This window comes from Pogoniulus pusillus, chromosome 7, assembly GCF_015220805.1.
Source record: "Pogoniulus pusillus isolate bPogPus1 chromosome 7, bPogPus1.pri, whole genome shotgun sequence".
In the NCBI taxonomy this organism is placed as follows: Eukaryota; Metazoa; Chordata; class Aves; order Piciformes; family Lybiidae; genus Pogoniulus; species Pogoniulus pusillus.
In genome coordinates, this window is record NC_087270.1 from 30943127 (window position 1) to 30962326 (window position 19200).

Consider the following 19200-nt stretch of genomic DNA (forward strand, 5'->3'; position numbering starts at 1 on the left):
ATAGGTGCTCTAGTTTAGTATTTCACTAATATGCAACAGCTGCTAGAATTTAATATTTCTAAAAGTCTTCTATTGTTCTCCTAATTTATCCTAGACTGTTCATCACCCTGTCGAATGATGCTGTGCAGGATAACCAATCCTTCACTAATACACTGTTTTCCAAAGCTTCTAGTCTAATTTGACTTTGAGAAATACTGCAAGCAGTAAAATTACATTTTCAGTTTCTCACCTTACTTTTCCTCTCTCTGCTCTGCTTCTCATCTTCTTCTTAGCCTATTCCCTCTTTATAATATCCTTTCAAAACGCTTGAGAACCGCAATTCTCATAGGGAACTTTAAGTAGTCATTTTTTTTTCTACAGGTGCAGGGTTCACAAACAAGAAAGTTCAGAAACTGCTGAACAACAATGTAGATTATATTCTGAGCCCTTAAACAAGAACAGCCCGTTGTATCTAGCCATTTTTTTGAAATCAATTATTGTTGTCTGACAAAATAATTTATGGTGGAACAAATTTTATCAAAGACTCTAGTGGGAATATTTGTAGAATCATTCTGTGAAGTGACAGTGTAATCTAATCTCATAAATTCCATAGTTATCCAAAGCCTGAAGCCAGGCAGTTAAAACAGTACTGAATATTACTGTGAGAACTCTAGAATGAAATGTTGAAAGACATGGACGTTAGTGAAATTTATCAGTGGTATGTTTATACCCCACTTAGGTTTACTGAAAAGCATGTGTGGTTATCACAGTAATTGTCTTTGTCATAACGATTGCTGTAATTGTTGTGATCGCATCTGTTATTGCCCAGCTGTAGTTGGGGATAGGTTTTATTCAGTTGACACTGTGTAATTAGGGTCTTTTTATTTCTTCTTCAGTTGGCAGTTCTGCAAGTAGTAGTGCCACAAGGAGAGATTCTCTATCTACTAGCTCTGACTTGTACAAAAGATCTAGTAGCAGCCTAGCACCCATAGGGCAGCCATTTTACAATAGTCTGGGATTTTCCTCCTCTCCAAGTCCAATAGGCATGCCTCTGCCAAGCCAAACGCCAGGACATTCACTTACGCCACCGCCATCACTTTCATCACATGGATCCTCATCCAGTTTGCATTTAGGTAAAAACAAAAACAAAACAAAAAAAAACCAAAAAAACACTTTTTGTTTGTATGTGTGTATGTATTTCTATGTGTAAAATATATGTTGCATAAGAGATGTCACATTACCTTTGCTGTTAAACAATTTTGTGATGAAGAGGGGCCATTCCTGAAAGTTGAAGAGCGTGTTCAAATGCTCGTTGATTTGACAGTGGAGGGCATTCAGCTTTTTGCAGTATCAGGCCAAAAACTGATTTTTCCTCCCTTGCAGAAGCCCAGTAGAGCCCAGTAAGACTTACTGGTCCATTTTTGATTATGCTTCAACAGTATGACAAGCAAAGGTGCATTCTTTTGGTTTCTGCGTCTGTGTATTGCTGCCATAAGGACATTTTAAGATCATAATATATTTAAAAGTGAAATGAGTTTTATTACTGTTGCATTCCATGATAAAATATAAAAATGAGCAAAGCTCTCAATGCAAAATGCACTGAAAGGTAATTTTTTTAAAAAAAAATCAGTGAGCCTCCTACATCATGACCCAGATGCTTTGCCAAGAAGACAACAGCTTATCACCAGGCTGGTGGATATAAAGAAAATGCATTTGGGAAAGTAGAGTCAGTGGGGACTCTCTTTTATCAGATTTTTATTAGGAATGATGATGGTAATCCATCAAAAATTTTTTTAGCTATTTAGATGATGTCAGAGCTCACCCTTTAAAAAAAAAAAGGTAAAATAATATGTAAAAATATAAAGAAACCCACCAGAGCCTACACTATGTTTAAAAAACAATGCCTCTAACCTGAGGCTACTTGATAAATTTTCATGGTTTTCCCTGCATATGTTTGTGGTCATTTAATTTGGATGCAAAAATCATTAAGTGAAGCTAGATGTTAAATTCAAGACTGAGTTGCCTGTTGCTTCAGTAACTATTCAGTGAACAGTTTTGTGCATGAAATAGGCAACATAATCCCCTGTGCATAAGTTAGCGTGAGTAAAACATGAAAAAAAATGTCTAAAAGAGTCTACCACAATAACCCTGTAACTGAAAGATGTGTGTGTGATTTGTTTGACAAGGTTAAAAGTAATTTTAATATATTATATTTACAGTTCAGTATCCCCTTCACGGTTAAGTGCTGAATACCCGAAGTAAAACTGGGCATGGGGATATTTCAGCACGTCTTATTTTTTTTTACTTACCTTTTTTCCTTTTTCAGGTCTACAAAGTGCACCTTTGGGCTGAGACCAAGCATGGAAAGTTTCAGCCCAAATGGAGGCTTTTGAGAAAGTTCTGAACATCTGACAATGGGGTTATCATGGAAATCTTTGTCTTTCTTTCTTACCAAAGTACTCTCAACAATAGTTTTCATATTACTGAAAACTATAAACCAAATTTTGGAAGGCATTATCTAAAATTCAAAACATTTGAAGTTTTGTGTTGTTTCACATTTGATAAATGTTAAAAAGACCTTTTTTTTCTTAGTTCTGAGAAAATAAGCTGTGAGCAATATAGAGAGTCATCTCTGTCAGCAGACAAATACTGATTTTTAATGCATTTTGGGCTGTTTGGCAGTGTGAACTAAAACATAATAGTTTGTTAAAGTTGTGTACTAGATCAGTGTGTAAAGGCCAGAATGTTCAGTTGTACTCTGAAAATTGACTCAACCTTGTTGGTTTCCATATGTACTGCCTCTTCATCTTCCAAATGAAGTGGAGCTTGATTATGGTAAACTTCTCGTTACCTTACCAAATCAATCTGAAATTTGGAAATTGAAATCTTAGATTTTTGCTTTCACAAAAACTTAGTGTTTGGGGGTTTGGTGTGGGTTTTATTTATTTATTATTTACCTTTTTAACATCTGCACTCTACCTTGAGTTATCTTTGTGGAGTGACATCCAAGGTGCACCACTGCACAAAGTTCAAGACTTTCTGCAGTTAATTATCCTCTTAAATTTATTCTGGTGTGTTCAACAACCATTCTTGGAAGTATTTGATTTTTTGCGGTATCATATAAAAACTAAAAAGGCAAAACTTTCTCACCAAATGAGAAGTAAACCTGAAATTCTGTCAAAGTGGATATCTTTAAGAAGGATATGATTATCATGTAGTCACTTTTCAGAGTAGAACAACATTGTAAGTTCATGTCTGCATGCAGTTTCCATTTGATACTCTGATAATGCCTGTCAAATGCAGCTCTCCCTCCACTTTCAAAACTTATCCTCCCTGCTTATATCAACAGGTCCAGCTAAGCATAACTATGATTTTATATGGACATCAAACTGGGTTGCTCCTGTTTCAGCCACCACAATACTAGAGCACAATACTGGGAAAGGGTGCATGATTTTATAACCCCTTTGTCAGACACCACTGTAATTTGTAGCTAAATAGACCAATTTCCCTCTTGCAAGAAATTTCTGATATATTACTGGTTTTATCTCTTCTCACCACTGCTTTTCCAACATCCTAAACCGGGAATGTGCTAATTACTTTCTAGTATCAGTTTTCCTGTATTTGAAGGGATTTGTCAGTTGTCTGTAATTGCTTCTATACCATAATCGGTTGGAGAAGTAAGGTCATGAATTTGAACTACCCTTTCACTCCCAGGGACAAAAAAAAATGGAAGCTCAAGTATTTTTCTTGTGTTACCAAAAATCCTTGTAAACTGGTAGTGTTTGCTCTGCTTTGGTACCTTGCAGCATAAGGGTTTGATGTAGGGTAGGATTTTTTAAATCTGGGGTTTTGCAGATAATTCCTGTGCATTTCAAGCCATCTTGTTGTTAGTTTAGATTGATGTTGGTTTAGCTTTAGATGCAGTTACTCTTGGTAAGAGTAAAGGCTTCTTGTCAAGGCAGTGTGGGAAACTTTACATAGCCTTTGCTGTGTACCTGCTCTGTAGGGCTTAGGTAAACCAGGCTTAGTGAGCACTTACATTAATTCATAAAATATGCATACATAGATATGCTTTTCTGGTAATTCATTTTCCCATATGAAGACTGGGGTTTTTTTTAGCTGAGGATGAGATGGAGCTTCTTTTTTACAGATGAGCAAATACTTTGTAGAAAGCAAATGTAAAAGTGTTCTTATGCTTCTGCATATTTTACTAGAAAATAATAATGCTCATTGATTTAAAAAACAGTCACTGTGCAGTAAGTCTGGTTTACATCGTGGTTAGAATCAATTCAAAGAAATACTTTGGTAAGAAGTACTAACCAACTAATGATAGCAAATTAAATATGATGTCTAGATTAATTTTAAATTATTTTTTCATGTTCTCCTTTCCATGAAGTATGCCATCCATGTTGAAAAGTTGATCATTGAACATGCTTTGTGTCCCTGAAGCTCAGTAAGGCTCTGCTGTAGATGGTCCATATCCACTTTATAGCTCTCTGCCTCTTCTTCACTGTGGAATAGCCACAGGGACTTAGGTTCAGTTAAGCTGTAAAAAAGCTTAATGTTACCCATTGTGCCAGAGCTATTTGTAAAAGAAATGATTTGTAAAACAAAGAATGATAGCTGAGTTATTTGAAGAATGAACTGCACACTATGCTGATGCCTGGTAACAGTCTTCTAAAACTTCAGTGTTGCACTGAAACTTCAGTTTAGATTAGGTACTTCACTCAGTAGGGTATATTCCCCAAATAATTTGTAAGACCTAGGCTGTTACTTTTCTAGGTTGCAATTAGAATCTGTAAAATAAGTGTCCTTAGTTCTCAAAGAGCATGTGGATGCTGTAGGCTATCTAGGAGGATTTGGCTCAGTAGAATTCAGATTTCAGTATTTCATTTCAAAATATTCAATGAGTGAGAGCAGGTATCGTCCATGGTAATGCACTGGTGGTTTTGAACTGAGAAAGCAATGGATGCAGTGCTTCAGAAAATAGCATGTCTGCATCTAGTCAGCACCTGTGACAGTGTGCATTTATTTGGGGCATTTTACTGTTTTTCAAACCTGCAAAGTTGCTACTGAGCCGTAACACTGCTGCTGTAATGAGAGGTTACATGAGAAGAAAAGTTAATTACCTATTCAGTTACTTTTTTTTTAACTAATAGTGTCCAGGGTTTTACAAGGTTAAGCATGCTTTGCACTTTTGGAGCAAGACAAGTTCTTGCAGGCATAATGGCTATGTTTTCAGCCTTGCTGTATCACGATCCAGCTTAACATGATTGCGTGAAGTAGTTTCACAGGCTAGAGCCAGGAGTCTCCCAGTTGCAGCACAGTTAGTCATCTTAAAAAGGGATGGTTCCCAAACTAAAATTCAGAAAGACTCGATAATTCTGAGTATGAAATGTATATGTGCAGTTCTACTACATATATAGCATCTTTATTAAAAGCTACTAAGTTTCCATTTTAAATTCGTGCATAAATTGTCACATTTAATTCGCAGTTGCATTGAAGACTTAGTTACCACGTTAAAAAAAGAAAGAAAAGCTGGACCAATTCCTGATTCACATGTACAATTCCGTTATTGTGTTTGCTAATTAGAGGCACGCAGTTTGTGAGCATATAATCAATATTATCCCATTAGTTTCTGGCACAGAATTGTGCCTGTGGTTAGTGCAGCGGTAGAGGCGCTGCAACACGAAAGAAGCCTGCAAGACTTCCTTTGAAACAAGCTTTGCTGCCCTCTGGTGGCTAGAGTGTTACAGGGAGGCCAAGATTTAAGTCCTGTATGTAAACAACCTAGATGAGACATACCCTCATTTCCTACAAGAGGAATGGTTGTAGAGCATCATTCTGCATGCTGCTTCACCTGCAGAATGTTGGGGTTCTTTTCTTTCTTTTTTGTCTTAGTATCATGGCTCTGTCAGCTCTTATATAGCAATATATTAGCAATTGTCCATGGAAAATAAAATTATATATATTTTTTTTTAATTTATTTTTATGGCTGTGAAAAATTAAGAGGCTTTAACTTAAAAGGAAACCTAAAGGTTTTAAAAAGCTATTGCACGGCATAAAGTAGTCCTTAATCCTTCTACGGATTCCTACCACTGAAGTTTGAAAATCAATTGTAAAAGAAACTCTAAATATTTCTATTTGAGGGCACAGTCCTATACAGTACAATAAATGTGATGATTGGTATGTCTTGCAGTGCACTAACAGCTTGGATTCTAGTATTGTAATTTGACTATTCAGCCATTACCAGCCCACTGTAATACTGTTGTTGCCTGGCCAAGTGTTTCTATACTTGGAACCAAAAGGCTTGGCTGGGGCACTGTTAGGTGATTTTTTCTTCTTCTTTTTTTCTTTTTTTTAATTAATTTTGTAATAAAGCACCATTCAAACAACACATACTGCAACTTTTTTTTTTTAATTCAGATGTAGGTATTTCTTCAGCCGACTTTGGCTCTGAAGGGGTTTTCAGTTATTGTGTCACTTTCTAGACAGGGAAATACTGAAATACTTCCCTTTTCTAATTTATACTCAATCATTTCAGGAGGTTGGGTTTTTTCTAAGTAATAAGTGTTGAGTTTTCTGGGTGGAAATTGTCTTACTGTAGTTGGGAAAGATATTTTGTCTGTATGCTTCCTGTGATAATTGCTGCCTGTTGTATAGTGGAGGAGAGAGGGCTACTGGAGGAGTTCAGAGTGATGTAAACTGAATAGAGAGAAGTGTGTGAGGAGAAATTCATGGGACTGTGAGATGATGGAAGCTGTTGGTAACATCACTGGCAAAAAGGAGTAGGACCTAAACAAAGGAAGGCAATTCAGTTGAAAAGACCCAGTGTAGCGAATGATGAATGCTTTCACAACAAGGAAAGACTCTCATGTTTTTAAAGGAAACTTTAATTTGCTATATCTTTGGTTTTAAAATTAAGTAGAACATTCTTAGTTACCTTGTTGTGAAATTTGACATGCTCAGTGCTTACAAGAGGTACCAAATTGAAACCCTGCAATGCTGAAGTCATCAAGTATCCTGCAGAGCAGGTACAGCATGACAAGAGGTACCATGGTTGCCTCCCCAAAAATGCCCTTTCAAAGCACTATAAGTTGGAAAGGTACCTCAATAGGGACTGAAGGGTAGTTCAGATTTCATGGTCTATTTTGAAACAATTGGCTAACTTCAAGACTACTAACAAAAGCTTGTCAGTATTTCTTGTAAAGCTAAGTCCCACCCAGTTTTAAACTTTCTGTAAGTCTGAGTGGGTTCTCACTTTACTCGCTTTGTTATGTTCTTCTAATGACATTTCTTTTCCTGGTGCTCTTCGCATTAAAATAAAAATGAGGAAAATGGTTTTATTTACTGGAAGATAAAGCTATCTAACTCCTCCAACTGTAGTAAGGTAAATATAAATAAAAAGACAGCCCTGTTGTTTTCTTTGGCTCCAAGGTGTATCCGTAGTTCTAGTACACTTGTTGTTTTGCTGTCGCTTATTTTCCTTATGGCTCTTACTGACAGAACTGCTTCCTTGTAGGAGGACTGACAAATGGTAGTGGTCGCTATATTTCTGCAGCACCTGGAGCCGAAGCAAAGTATCGTAGTGCAGCAAGCACCTCCAGTCTTTTTAGCTCCACCAGCCAGCTCTTCCCTCCTTCACGTCTCCGTTACAGTAGGTCTGACATTATGCCTTCTGGACGTAGTCGATTGCTGGAAGATTTCAGAAACAATCGTTTCCCTAATCTTCAACTAAGAGACCTTCTTGGACATATTGTTGAATTTTCCCAGGACCAGCATGGTTCTAGGTAATTATTACAGTAAAGTTAATATTTTACTGCTTTGGTACTGTTAGATTGACATCAAATATTTGAATGAGCTGCTACTCATCTTAATATAAAGCATGCTGTTAATTGGAGTCTGTGCTCTTATGCTGACCTTTTTCTGCTCTAGGAAATTTCATTACAGAAGTAGTAAAAACTCAGATGCATGTAGAAGTTCTCAGTGTAGAAATAGCCTAATAACTAGACTTGTAAAGTCTAGGTTATCAAAAAAGGTGTTGATAAACAAAACAACATATCTGGCATCCGGAAAATAAGACCATTTTTCATTAATACATCATCAGGTACTTAGTGTTATTTTTATCTTTAATCTTTTTGAAAGTTTTTTAATTTAAATTTACTAAACTATATCCTTTTATATGCATAGTCACTAGTTTCATTTTAATACGTTTTATAAATGTTGAATACTTGCTTTAAAACTGTGAGGTGTCTCATTGAAACAGTATTTGAAAGGTTTTCCTGTCGTTTATGTAAAGCGTAACTTGCCCCTTTTGCACTTAGATTTATACAGCAAAAGCTGGAACGAGCTACTCCAGCTGAGCGCCAGATGGTGTTTAATGAGATCCTGCAAGCAGCATATCAGTTGATGACTGATGTGTTTGGAAACTATGTAATACAGAAGTTCTTTGAGGTAAGCATAACTCTAAGTATGTGAGCAGAGATGCAAATGAAATGCTGTAAAATCTGATTAAATTTGGGGTTTTTTCTCAAGAACATGGCAGAATTCTACAGGACTTTTACCGCAGAACACAAGCTTGTAACACTGTGCATATATCCTTGTTCTGTATCCCTTCCCTTTTTTTCTTCATAACACACACAGTTTCTCTTTACACTGGTGCATACATTGGTGAATGCACGGTCTGCACACTCAGGTTTTGCAGATCTTTTCACGTAATTTGCAGAGGCTTTCATCAGATGATAGTGACAGGACAAGGGGTAGTGGTTTCAAACCGAAACAACCTAGATTTAGACTAGATATTAGGAAGAAATCCTTCACCACAAGGGCAGTGAGACACTGGAACAGGTTGCCCAGAGAAGTTGTAGAGACTCCAACACTGTAAACCTTTAGGTTGCTAGAGCTGTGGGGTTTCACAGTTCTCTCTGATGCTGCGTGATTACTGATTCCACCCAGCTGACTGTCCGGGTGATCGTTTCTGTGTGGTTTCGTGTACTGTGCCATCTCAGGAACGTGTCTGGGCATTTGGAAGCATGGTTACACTGGCTTCTACTCTGCTCAACAAAGAGGAACACAGAAATTTGTAGTGGCACTGTGGAAATAATGTGTGTGGGCTTTGGCTACTGCTGAAAAACGAGTGGAATTATACTCTTAACACAGCTAATGTGCAAAATCATTTTGATTTTACTCTGCAAAGCCCAGGTATTTCTGTATTTCTCAAAGTGCTTATGGTAAGAACAGTCCTAGAAGCCACTTCAGCGGTTGCAAATTCCTTCCTCAGCCCCTCCTGTTACCAGTTTGTTTATTGTATACAAGATGTAAGACATGCTGACCCATACAAATTTGAGATATGAGAAAAAAACCTGATTTGAATGAATTACAGTAATTACTAATTACTTCATGTTACATAATTTGTCTAAATAAGTAGGATACTGCACTTATATTCCCACAGTCATAAACTGTATAAAACTAAAGTATAAACTACTTTGATCTTTTCAGTTGTCTTTCAAGGTCATGTATTTAGAATACCAAAAATACAAAGGGAGAAACTATTCAAGGCACACAGTGAACATCATGGAAGTACTTACTCTGGCATGGAAATTTCATGCTGTAGTATGTCTAACAGCGTATTTATTTTCTTCTAGTTTGGAAGCCTGGATCAAAAGTTAGCCCTAGCAACCCGCATTCGTGGTCATGTTCTGCCGTTAGCCCTGCAGATGTATGGTTGTCGTGTTATTCAGAAAGCACTTGAGTCAATCTCACCTGACCAGCAGGTAATTGTAAGTTAGAACAACACCTTTTTTTTAATTTCTTTTTATTACATCCATCTTTTTACTTGCTTAATAATTTGATTGTACCTTCCATCATTAAATGCTCTGAGGACTACAAAATTCAATTAAATTGGTGAGGTACACAAGTAAACCACTAGTGAATGTGAAGACAGGACAGGATGAAATGGGATATTGCTTTGAGGGGGATTGAAACCAATTGTAGTAAAGACAAGGATAATCTATTTTTTTTCCAGAATGAAATGGTGAAAGAATTGGATGGTCATGTTCTGAAATGTGTGAAAGATCAAAACGGAAACCATGTCGTACAAAAATGCATTGAGTGTGTTCAACCCCAGTCACTCCAGTTCATCATCGACGCGTTCAAAGGACAGGTAGCGTCAATAGTTCGTTTCCTTGTCTTTGAGATTGCTTTGATTTGCAGATCTTGTCATTTGCATAGACAGGATAGTTTTTGATACATTGCAGTCAGCCTGGTTTAACTAGAAAAAAGGAGGGATGGTAAAGTGGAAAAGCTGTTGAAAAGACAGTTAACGTGCTGTAGAAAGATTAGTCTGTTGTAGATGGAGCTCTAGAAAGACTTGTTTGGGTGTATTATAAATGCTAGTAGAGGTGTTTGACTTGAGACCAGGCTTTCTGTTTGAGTTTTGTGATGGTTTGGGTTTATTTTCAGATTTCCTTTATACTTTTGCCATGTAGTAATATAAAATACCTGTTCTCTAGCACATATTTTTCATTAACATTGCCATTTTGTTTTGCTGATTATGTTGCAAATAATTTTTTCAGTGTTTCCCAATATATGTCCATCATTAAGGAAATACTTTGAAGAAATACAGTAATGTGTTCCTTACATATAGAGTAGTGTTAAGTGAAGGAGAGAAGTATTTGTTCGTTTAAGGTTGGGGGTTTTGTTTCCAGAAAAGTTGTTAATGTAGGATTGATGTTGTGCCGCAGGCTTGAGAATATGCTGCAGCTAAATAAGATTTTAATACCCTGAGACAAATGGATACTTTTATAGTCTTGAGAAGAATTGTAAAAATCTTAGTAACTTGGCTGTGTTACTAAATATTACTTTAATGACTGGCCAAATGTATTTCTTAACAAAATCTGCAATATCTTTCTCTCCCATTTTACACAACAGCAATACCTGAATTATTGTTGTACATAGTAGTAAATGGCATACCAAGGTTTCTAAGGTCAAGTCTTTTTACATCAAAAAGTGTGTTTGGGTAGATGAGATAAAGTTTCTAAACTGTAAAAAGAGCCCCTTGGCTAAAACTTGACTCTATTTATTGGTCATCCATGCTCACTTCCAAGTGATTGTACATAAAACACATTAACTAACCTGAAATAGCAAATGAAAAACGCCACACTTCAGTCGTGTCATGTAACAGTATGCATATTTTCCACCTGGTTTGGGTCAGTGTCTAATTGGATGTGGTTCTGTGGTCATTTCTGACCAACACTGATTCTTTAATCTTCTGAACTGGTCCCTAAAACACAAACCTGGCTTTTGGAGAAGCAAGCAGAAGAAATAAGCAACATTTTTCATAACTATTTGCAAACTCTGTATCTGTACCAGGGAGCCTGTTGTATGTGCCAGCGTGTGAAATTAGTGAAAATCAGCCGCAGTAATCAATGCTTGAAAATTCTAGTGCAAAGTTTAAAGGCTGAAGGGTTAACAGTGCTTAACAAAGGGTCATGTGGAAAAGTAGGCTAAAAATGTTGTGATGAAAACTTGGGTTCTTAGTTGTACAATAACTGGAGTCCTTGACACACAAACTCTGCGTTTTCATCTTTTCCTGACAACTTCTGGAGAAGGAACTCTGATACTGGCAGGCAAAATGTTTTGTAAAAGTAGTTGATGCATTCTGTTCCATTTTGAATATGATACTCTTACTGTATCTATGAACTTAAGTTGGTTTAACTTCAGTTTGCAATCTTCCTTTAAGGTATTTGTACTTTCAACTCATCCATATGGTTGTAGAGTGATTCAGCGTATTCTGGAACATTGCACTGCTGAGCAGACTTTGCCAATCTTAGAAGAACTGCATCAGCACACAGAGCAGCTAGTGCAGGTAAGTGTGTATTCCCGTAGTTTCAAACACATTTTCAATGGGTAGGTTCAGACTGGATGTGAGGAGGAAATTCTTCACCATGAGAGTGGTGAGAGCCTGGAATGGGTTGCCCAGGGAGGCAGTTGAGGCCCTATCCCTGGAGGTGTTTAAGGCCAGACTGGATGAGGCTCTGGCCAGCCTGATCTAGGCTAGGGTGTCCCTGCCCATGGCAGGGGGGTTGGAACCAGATGATCCTTGTGGTCCCTTCCAACCCTGACTGATTCTACGATTCAGTCTTTTTTTTGTTGTCGTGATTGGTTCCTATTTCTTACTTTAAGAAATAGTTTAAATGCATTTGCCTCTTTTTACTTTTGTAGATGTGGATTTTTGGGGTTTTTTTTGTTTTTCCTTCCATAGTTTTAATGAAAATTAATTTAGAAGTTGGAAAGCAAAGAAGATACAAAAAGCCTGTTTCTTACACTTTTGACTGCAGCTTGACTGTAGTTGTAAATGCACAGATTTCTTTTTATTTATTACAAAGATTGCCTTTTTGCAGTTTATCTTGATTCACTCAAATGTCCTTCAGGTGACTTCTGATGATGTCTAAACACAAATACATTGTTGAAAATAGAAATGTTGCACATTCTTACACAAAAAGGGCATCTTTTCTAGAAGAAGGCAAAAAGACCTTATGCAACATAATTTTCCTGTCTTGGTCTCAGAGGAGCAAAAGGATTGCTACAAATGGCCTTGAAATTTAATCATTTTAAAATGCTGGAAAGGACTTAGTGTTCATTAGGAATTTCCGTGCACTAAAAGGCAAGAACTGCCTTTTACTGCATAGTCACAGTCTAGTTTTTCTCAGTGATTTCTCGTACATCCAAGTCTAATTAAAACATAACTGTCTTGGGGAACCAAGGTTTAGGGAGATACTACAGCTGCTAAAGAACAATAATCTTAAATTTTGAGCACTTCTTTCTTTAAGAGGATAAAAGGTACTCTAGCAAAATGCTGGGCTTGCAGATTATTTACATTTTGCATGTAAATTCTGTGGTCCATGAAGTAATTCCTTATGCAATATTTCTTGCCTCGCTTTGTTTCTATAATGTTGACATTATTGTATGTTGCCTTACGTGCACAAATAGTAATGTGAAAGTGTACACAAATATACCAACATCTGTGTGGATTACCTGATATGAACACAAAATAAATTTGAAGTCATCTTATTTTCAGGATCAATATGGAAATTATGTTATTCAACATGTACTGGAGCATGGTCGTCCTGAAGACAAGAGTAAAATAGTTTCAGAAATACGAGGGAAAGTTCTAGCTCTGAGTCAGCACAAATTTGCAAGGTACTGCACAGCCTTCATTTATTTTGAAGTTCTAGTGTTGGCTTTATTGTGTTACAAAACAGGATGTGATAGGGTTTCTTCTGGTGTGTAACTTGCCTCCTGAAATCTCTTATTTTTATTTATCTCTTATTATGGAGGTGAATGGTAGTAGTATTTTTACACTATACTGGGGAAGGGAAAGGGGAAATGCAGTTCTGTAGCAAAAGAAAAAAGATTCCACAGATTTACTGGGTGTTTTTTGTTCATCATGTACAGAGATAGGGAATGGGCTCTAAGTTTCCATGTGAGGATCCCCAGAGCCAGGTGAAAAGCTGCCTTAGAACTTGCTTGATACGCTGTTGATAAGCCAAGAATCCTGTCTTATTTATCCAGCCAAGCAATTGACAAGTATTAAAAGGCTTAGCTTTGGAAGTAGTGGTTCAGCCTGACAAAGTTTTTATGCATTAAGAAGTCTCAAAGACTATTGTAGGAGTCCATAACTACTCTAAAATTAGAACCTTAAACTCATCCTTTGGTGTTTTTTGCTGAAATACAGATTATGTGCCTTTTGCTAAGAAAAACACACCTCAGAATTCTTCTTGGATGATTTAGTGAGACTTACCTTGTCATTAAGTACAAATGCACTGTGACATCATGGGAGGCATTTATTTTGAAAATTGATTGTAAGCAAACTGGCAAGTTTGAGGGTTTTATCTTTCATCGCCTAAATAGAACTGTTCTTAATCCTCTCAATGGAACTTGCATGATTTTTAAAGGACAAGAATCACTTTGCAGCCTTACAATCATTGATTGCCTTTTCAGCCTCTGAGATATCTGGAGGGTCAGAGATTTCCTAGATCTCTCATTTAGAGCTCTTTCTGAAAAGTGCCTTTATTCAAAATGCAAGAAGCCTCAGATCTCCCTTTCTCTGTTGTGTCTTGAAAGGGCCTACAACCAAAATAGATGTGCTAGAATACACCGGCCACCTGAGGTCCAGGATGTTCACTGTAGGCCCTGCTGAAAATGTCTCCTGCAGGAGAAAAAGTATCAGAAAGTTAGATTTATAATCCTTTAATTCCCTCAATCATTACAGAATAAATATGTGGAAATGAGGATTTAATGTGTTTAGAGTGTGCTCCTTAGTGGTGTTAAGACATGAACTGTTCAGATAAATTTGAAATTCCTGCTTAATAGAATGCTACATCTTAAGTCACAGTATGCATTTGGTTTGTTTTGCAGCAATGTGGTAGAAAAATGTGTAACTCACGCTTCTCGTGCTGAAAGAGCTTTACTTATTGATGAGGTCTGTTGCCAGAATGATGGTCCTCACAGTGCCTTATACACCATGATGAAGGACCAGTATGCCAACTATGTTGTTCAGAAGATGATTGATATGGCTGAACCTGCTCAGAGGAAGATAATTATGCACAAGGTATACTTCTGTCTTGTTTTGTTGGTTCAGAATATTCTCTGTAGTAATTTTTCTGCTAGGATGATGTGGTGGTTTGGGTGTTACCCCACACACACTTTGGAAAATCACCCAGACTACACTCAGCCAGCTCTGGAAATTGAATGAAGCTTATATTTACAGCTTAGCACAATATACAAGCAGATATGTACAATATATACAGTTATATACAGAAATATACAAGGTAAAAGGTAATGCAGAAACGCAACAGCCCTCCCTGAAACCTGAGTCCCCAGGAGGGGCTCTAAACTGCCCTTCTTCTTTCTCACACTCCCCTACCTTACCCCAGATGTTGCCTTGTTCCCCAAGGAAGAATGGAGGGTTGGCTGGGGGGTTAGGAAACAGGTGGATTAATCAGAGAGAGGGAAGGTGAGATTAGAGGAAATGCATCCCACAGCCTGGACAAAGAGTGACTCCCTTATCTATGTTTGGATTCTTGTTCTTATACATTTCAGCAAGCCTATGAGTGAAGTAGACATCACCATTATTTCTCTTTCACAGCCTGTGATCTAATCCTTCTCACCAAAACATTCTAGCTAGCTTCAAAATAGCACAGTTATCTTTCCTTCTAGAGTAAAACCACTTCTATAGTCTAGGACATGACATACAAACATTAAATTCAGGAACTCCTGTAAATCAGAATATATTCAGAAGTTGAATTTCATATGCTCTTTGTGCCAGCTTGTTAGTAAAAATACTTACAATAGGAAAACGTAGTATCTGCCATCTTTATAACTGAAGAAATGCAGGTTTCTCCTTTTATTTGCTGCTTTCTGGTGTAAATCCATTCTGGTTTTTCTTACAGATTCGACCTCACATCACAACTCTGCGTAAATATACCTATGGCAAACACATTCTGGCCAAGCTAGAAAAGTATTACCTGAAGAACAGTGCTGATCTGGGGCCAATTGGTGGACCACCCAATGGGATGCTGTAAAAGAAATGGAAGACAAAAATTGCATTGTGAATGATCAAAACGTACAACTTAACTATAAATGTTCTGATTTTTTTAAATCTATTTATTGACTTTGTTCATCCATTTGTAAAATTTTTATTCTTGTGTATATTTTTGGGGAGTGAATTGTTTAAAAAAAAAAAAGCAGAAAAAAATATCTCCAGCCCTGATCCGGAGACCTATCAGATTGGATGGCTGGCAAAGCACAGAACGCCTGTATATGATGTAATTGTATCAAAATAGCTGTCACATATTTTGTAAATTTTTACCTTGTAAAGTCACTGAAATAGTTTTTAAGGGGAAAAAGTACAGTATTCTTTTAATACACTGGCTCGCAATCTGGTAGGTCTGCCCAGCATCATAGCACAACAGGTTTATAGAGTTGTATATAGGATTAATCTTTATTTTTTTTTTTCCCTTTTGTGTGAAGTCTTTTATACCAGATTACAATTGATCAGCTGCATAAACATTATTTAACACATTGAAAAGTTAAGTTGTGTTTTGGTGGTTCACAACACGCTATCCAGACAACAGATGGCACAGCAGGTCGAAGCAGGGAGCGACGCAAGGGTGGAAACTTAAAAAGCCACCTGGCGTTCGTCCCTTGCTGTGGAGACAGGTTTTTTAAACGGTGCCCTGAGGTTTTCTCTAGCAATGTATTACAAAAAAAAATATGCTGTATATACTTATATATTTAATTGGTGTACGAGGAAGAGGGAGAAAATGATGGTGGTATCTCCATTCAGTAAAGTACGTTGGTGGAAAAGGAGTGAAACCTGTATTAACTTTACAGTCAGTTTTACAATGCAGGAAGAGTAGAGATTTGTATTTTTTTATTTTGCCTATAGAGTGGTAAGGATTTGGAAGTGTTGAGCCTTTATTTTGCTTTCTCACTGTAGATGCAAAAAAAAAAAAAAGCTATGGATGAAGAAGAAAGGGGCCACTGAAAAGTAAACTTGATAGCTCAACATTTAAGCATGATTGACTAAATATTCAGACAGCTTTTTTTGCTTCCTATAAATATATGCATTGTATACGTGTAGTTAATAGGTGTAAGTTTACAGTTTGAAAACAAATCTCTTGTTTCGATGTTTATTACAAGCCTTGCTAATTTAGTAGTGATGCTTACCTTGGTTGTACAGATGTACATTTGTAAACCTTCATGCTGTAAATGTAATTTGTTTTACCCCTTTTTGGGACAAAAATTTGCATTTTAGTGTATATTCATATCCCCAGTTCCCTTTTCTCCCCCTGGCATATAGTGTTGTATAATGTAAATTTATTTCAGCAAAACAAGAGTGATTTTTTTAAATTCTATCTTTATATGGTTTCAGAAATATTGAACCGGCTTTCTTTTTATCTATTGTGAGAAATGTTATGTTTTGTTTATAACATAGCTGTTGATTCTGTTAATATGGACACTTTGGGAAATCAGCCTGTTCAAATTTTAAGTCAGGATAATAATGAGCATAGTAAGAAGTGGACTGAAATATTTGGTTATCACAGAAACCAATGCTTCTTCCATCTTAATAAATGTGGCATGATTTTTTTTGTACAGAAGAGTACTGTATTTTTGAATAGCCTTCTCCCAGCGTAAAGCAAATATGTATGATACTGTCAATTTTTTTCTCTGGACATAAGACATTGTAACAGTAACATAAAGATGATGTACATTTACAAGCGGCCTTATGTACATTTCCCAATGATCTTTTTAAGGCAGAATTGTGACCATATGTGTATAATTAAAATCCTTTTTAATCCTTTGCCTATGGAAATATTTTGGAAAACGCTTACTTTGTATATTCAGTTTCTGAAAGATAAAGAAAGTGCTTTGTATGTTGTTGAAGCAAGTATTTTGTGTAAAGCGTTCATTTAGGTGGCTTAAACCTGACGTTTTGATCAACGAGGTGGTTTGAAAACTATGTCTTGAGTGTTGATCAAATAGAAGGCTGTTATGGTAGGGCTCTGATCATGAGGAAGGAATACAGTAGCGGTGCACACATCTGTAAGGAATTCTGTCTGTTGCTCTTTATACCAGGTATACATAAATCATGTTAAAGCATACATCTGAGTGCTGCTTGATTTTTCGTGGCAGCATTAACTCATCAGCAGGCAAATGGGAAAGTTTGTTCTGGCCTACTTACAGTCTCATTTAGTGCCTGCACTAAGTGGTGTAGTAGACCTAATTATTTTTAGTAAGCACAATTCTAATTGACAAATAGTTTTTGTATGGCAGTTCACGAAATTCCTTTTGGGGGTAGAAGTCCTGGTCTTTCCCATAGTCACACAAAGGAGGACTTTCGTCCCACTTCCTGGGATGCATGAATTCTCCTCAGTGACTATCTTTGCCCTGTGTACAGATGCCCTGTGTTGTAACCACAGCGGCAACATTCCCTTCAATGTGTAAGACAGTAAGTGAGGCTTTTGGAGATGTCCAGACAGAAGCTGGTAATGTCCCAGTATTTTGTCCCTGTAGCGCTCATGCCATGGTTGAATTTCAACAGTCCTGTAACTGTCATCCTTAGTGCTTTCAGTATCTTGAACATGATCTTCCACTTGCTCTCCTAAAATAATTTTGCACATATTCTATCCAGGAAAATGAAAGTCACTGGGTTTCCTTTCAACTATTTCAGGCTTTGGGTAGAACCACTAGACTTTTTGCTCAAGTATTGCTTTTTGATATAGATTGTTTATGGACCAGTTTGATTAGGTTTGACTCCAGGTGGCTCATATTGAATAATGTAATGTTCACATGTATATACTGTAAAAATCAAAATGAAAATGTGTGAATAACACTGTGTGAAATACATCTGGTCTCGTGTTTTTTCCTGTAGGAAACCAGCCATTCCTTTACATTCTCAGTTACATGACTTGTCTGCTCCCTGTGGAGCTCAGCTCTGAAAATGTAACTCATTCCTAAACATCTGATGGGCATCAGTCTATTATTGAAAAACCCTGTATTTGGATCCTGATGTTTCCAGAGGCTGATTCTCAGCACCTAAACCTTCCTCTTGTCTTACAAAAAAAAAGTCTTTACCAGTGCATAGTTAAGGCCTACAGACTGATGACAATTTCATTGTACACCACTGGAACCAGGATGAACCCTTGAGCATTTGAGAGGGCTGAAATGTCAGCTGTCTGCAGCATCCTTGGATCTACACTCATTGCTGTAACTGCCTGGGATTTGGGGGATTTTTTTTCAAAGAACCATTTTTAGCTGAAGGTGTGAAGCAAAGCAGTCAGTCTGTCTGCAGGGAAGTGGGTGCTTTGGGGTGTTAAAATAAGGGGCCACTTAGAGTTATGGACAGAGCAATCCTAACGCTCTTGCCTCCATCGCTGCCTGCTAGATCCACTGATATATTTTCATCAGAGTGGGGAAGATTGAGGTTTCCGGGAACATTATGACTAGATGCTTTAGAGTGCTGGTGGGGATCCAGAAACCAGCTTGGTCACCTTTTCTCCCTCTGCTCTAAGGAAGAAGCATCTGAGGTGATGTTTGTGACTCACTGGGTAGTGGCATGGTAATTAGGTTGATCCGTCATTCAGTTTTGCTCCATGAGAATATTTACTCATATGCTGAACACTAAACAATGGGGTGACAACAACTCTCACTGTGCTC

General features: G+C 37.2%; 1 protein-coding gene across 6 annotated transcripts in view; it reads left to right on the forward strand.

Moving 5' to 3' along the window:
• Window positions 1-18390, forward strand: part of PUM2 (pumilio RNA binding family member 2) — a 69887-nt gene extending 51497 nt beyond the window's left edge. For 2 of the 6 annotated variants that reach the window (XM_064146398.1, XM_064146393.1), the window contains exons 13-21: window positions 876-1112; window positions 7502-7769; window positions 8304-8433; window positions 9624-9758; window positions 10004-10141; window positions 11720-11845; window positions 13058-13179; window positions 14398-14590; window positions 15432-18390. In XM_064146398.1, the coding sequence (XP_064002468.1) occupies window positions 876-1112; window positions 7502-7769; window positions 8304-8433; window positions 9624-9758; window positions 10004-10141; window positions 11720-11845; window positions 13058-13179; window positions 14398-14590; window positions 15432-15563 (1481 nt within the window). In that variant the 3' untranslated portion in view covers window positions 15564-18390. The remainder of the gene's footprint in view (window positions 1-875; window positions 1113-7501; window positions 7770-8303; window positions 8434-9623; window positions 9759-10003; window positions 10142-11719; window positions 11846-13057; window positions 13180-14397; window positions 14591-15431) is intronic. The other 4 variants (XM_064146394.1, XM_064146395.1, XM_064146396.1 and 1 more) reach the window with 3 other exon arrangements.
• Window positions 18391-19200: the final 810 nt, after the last annotated feature.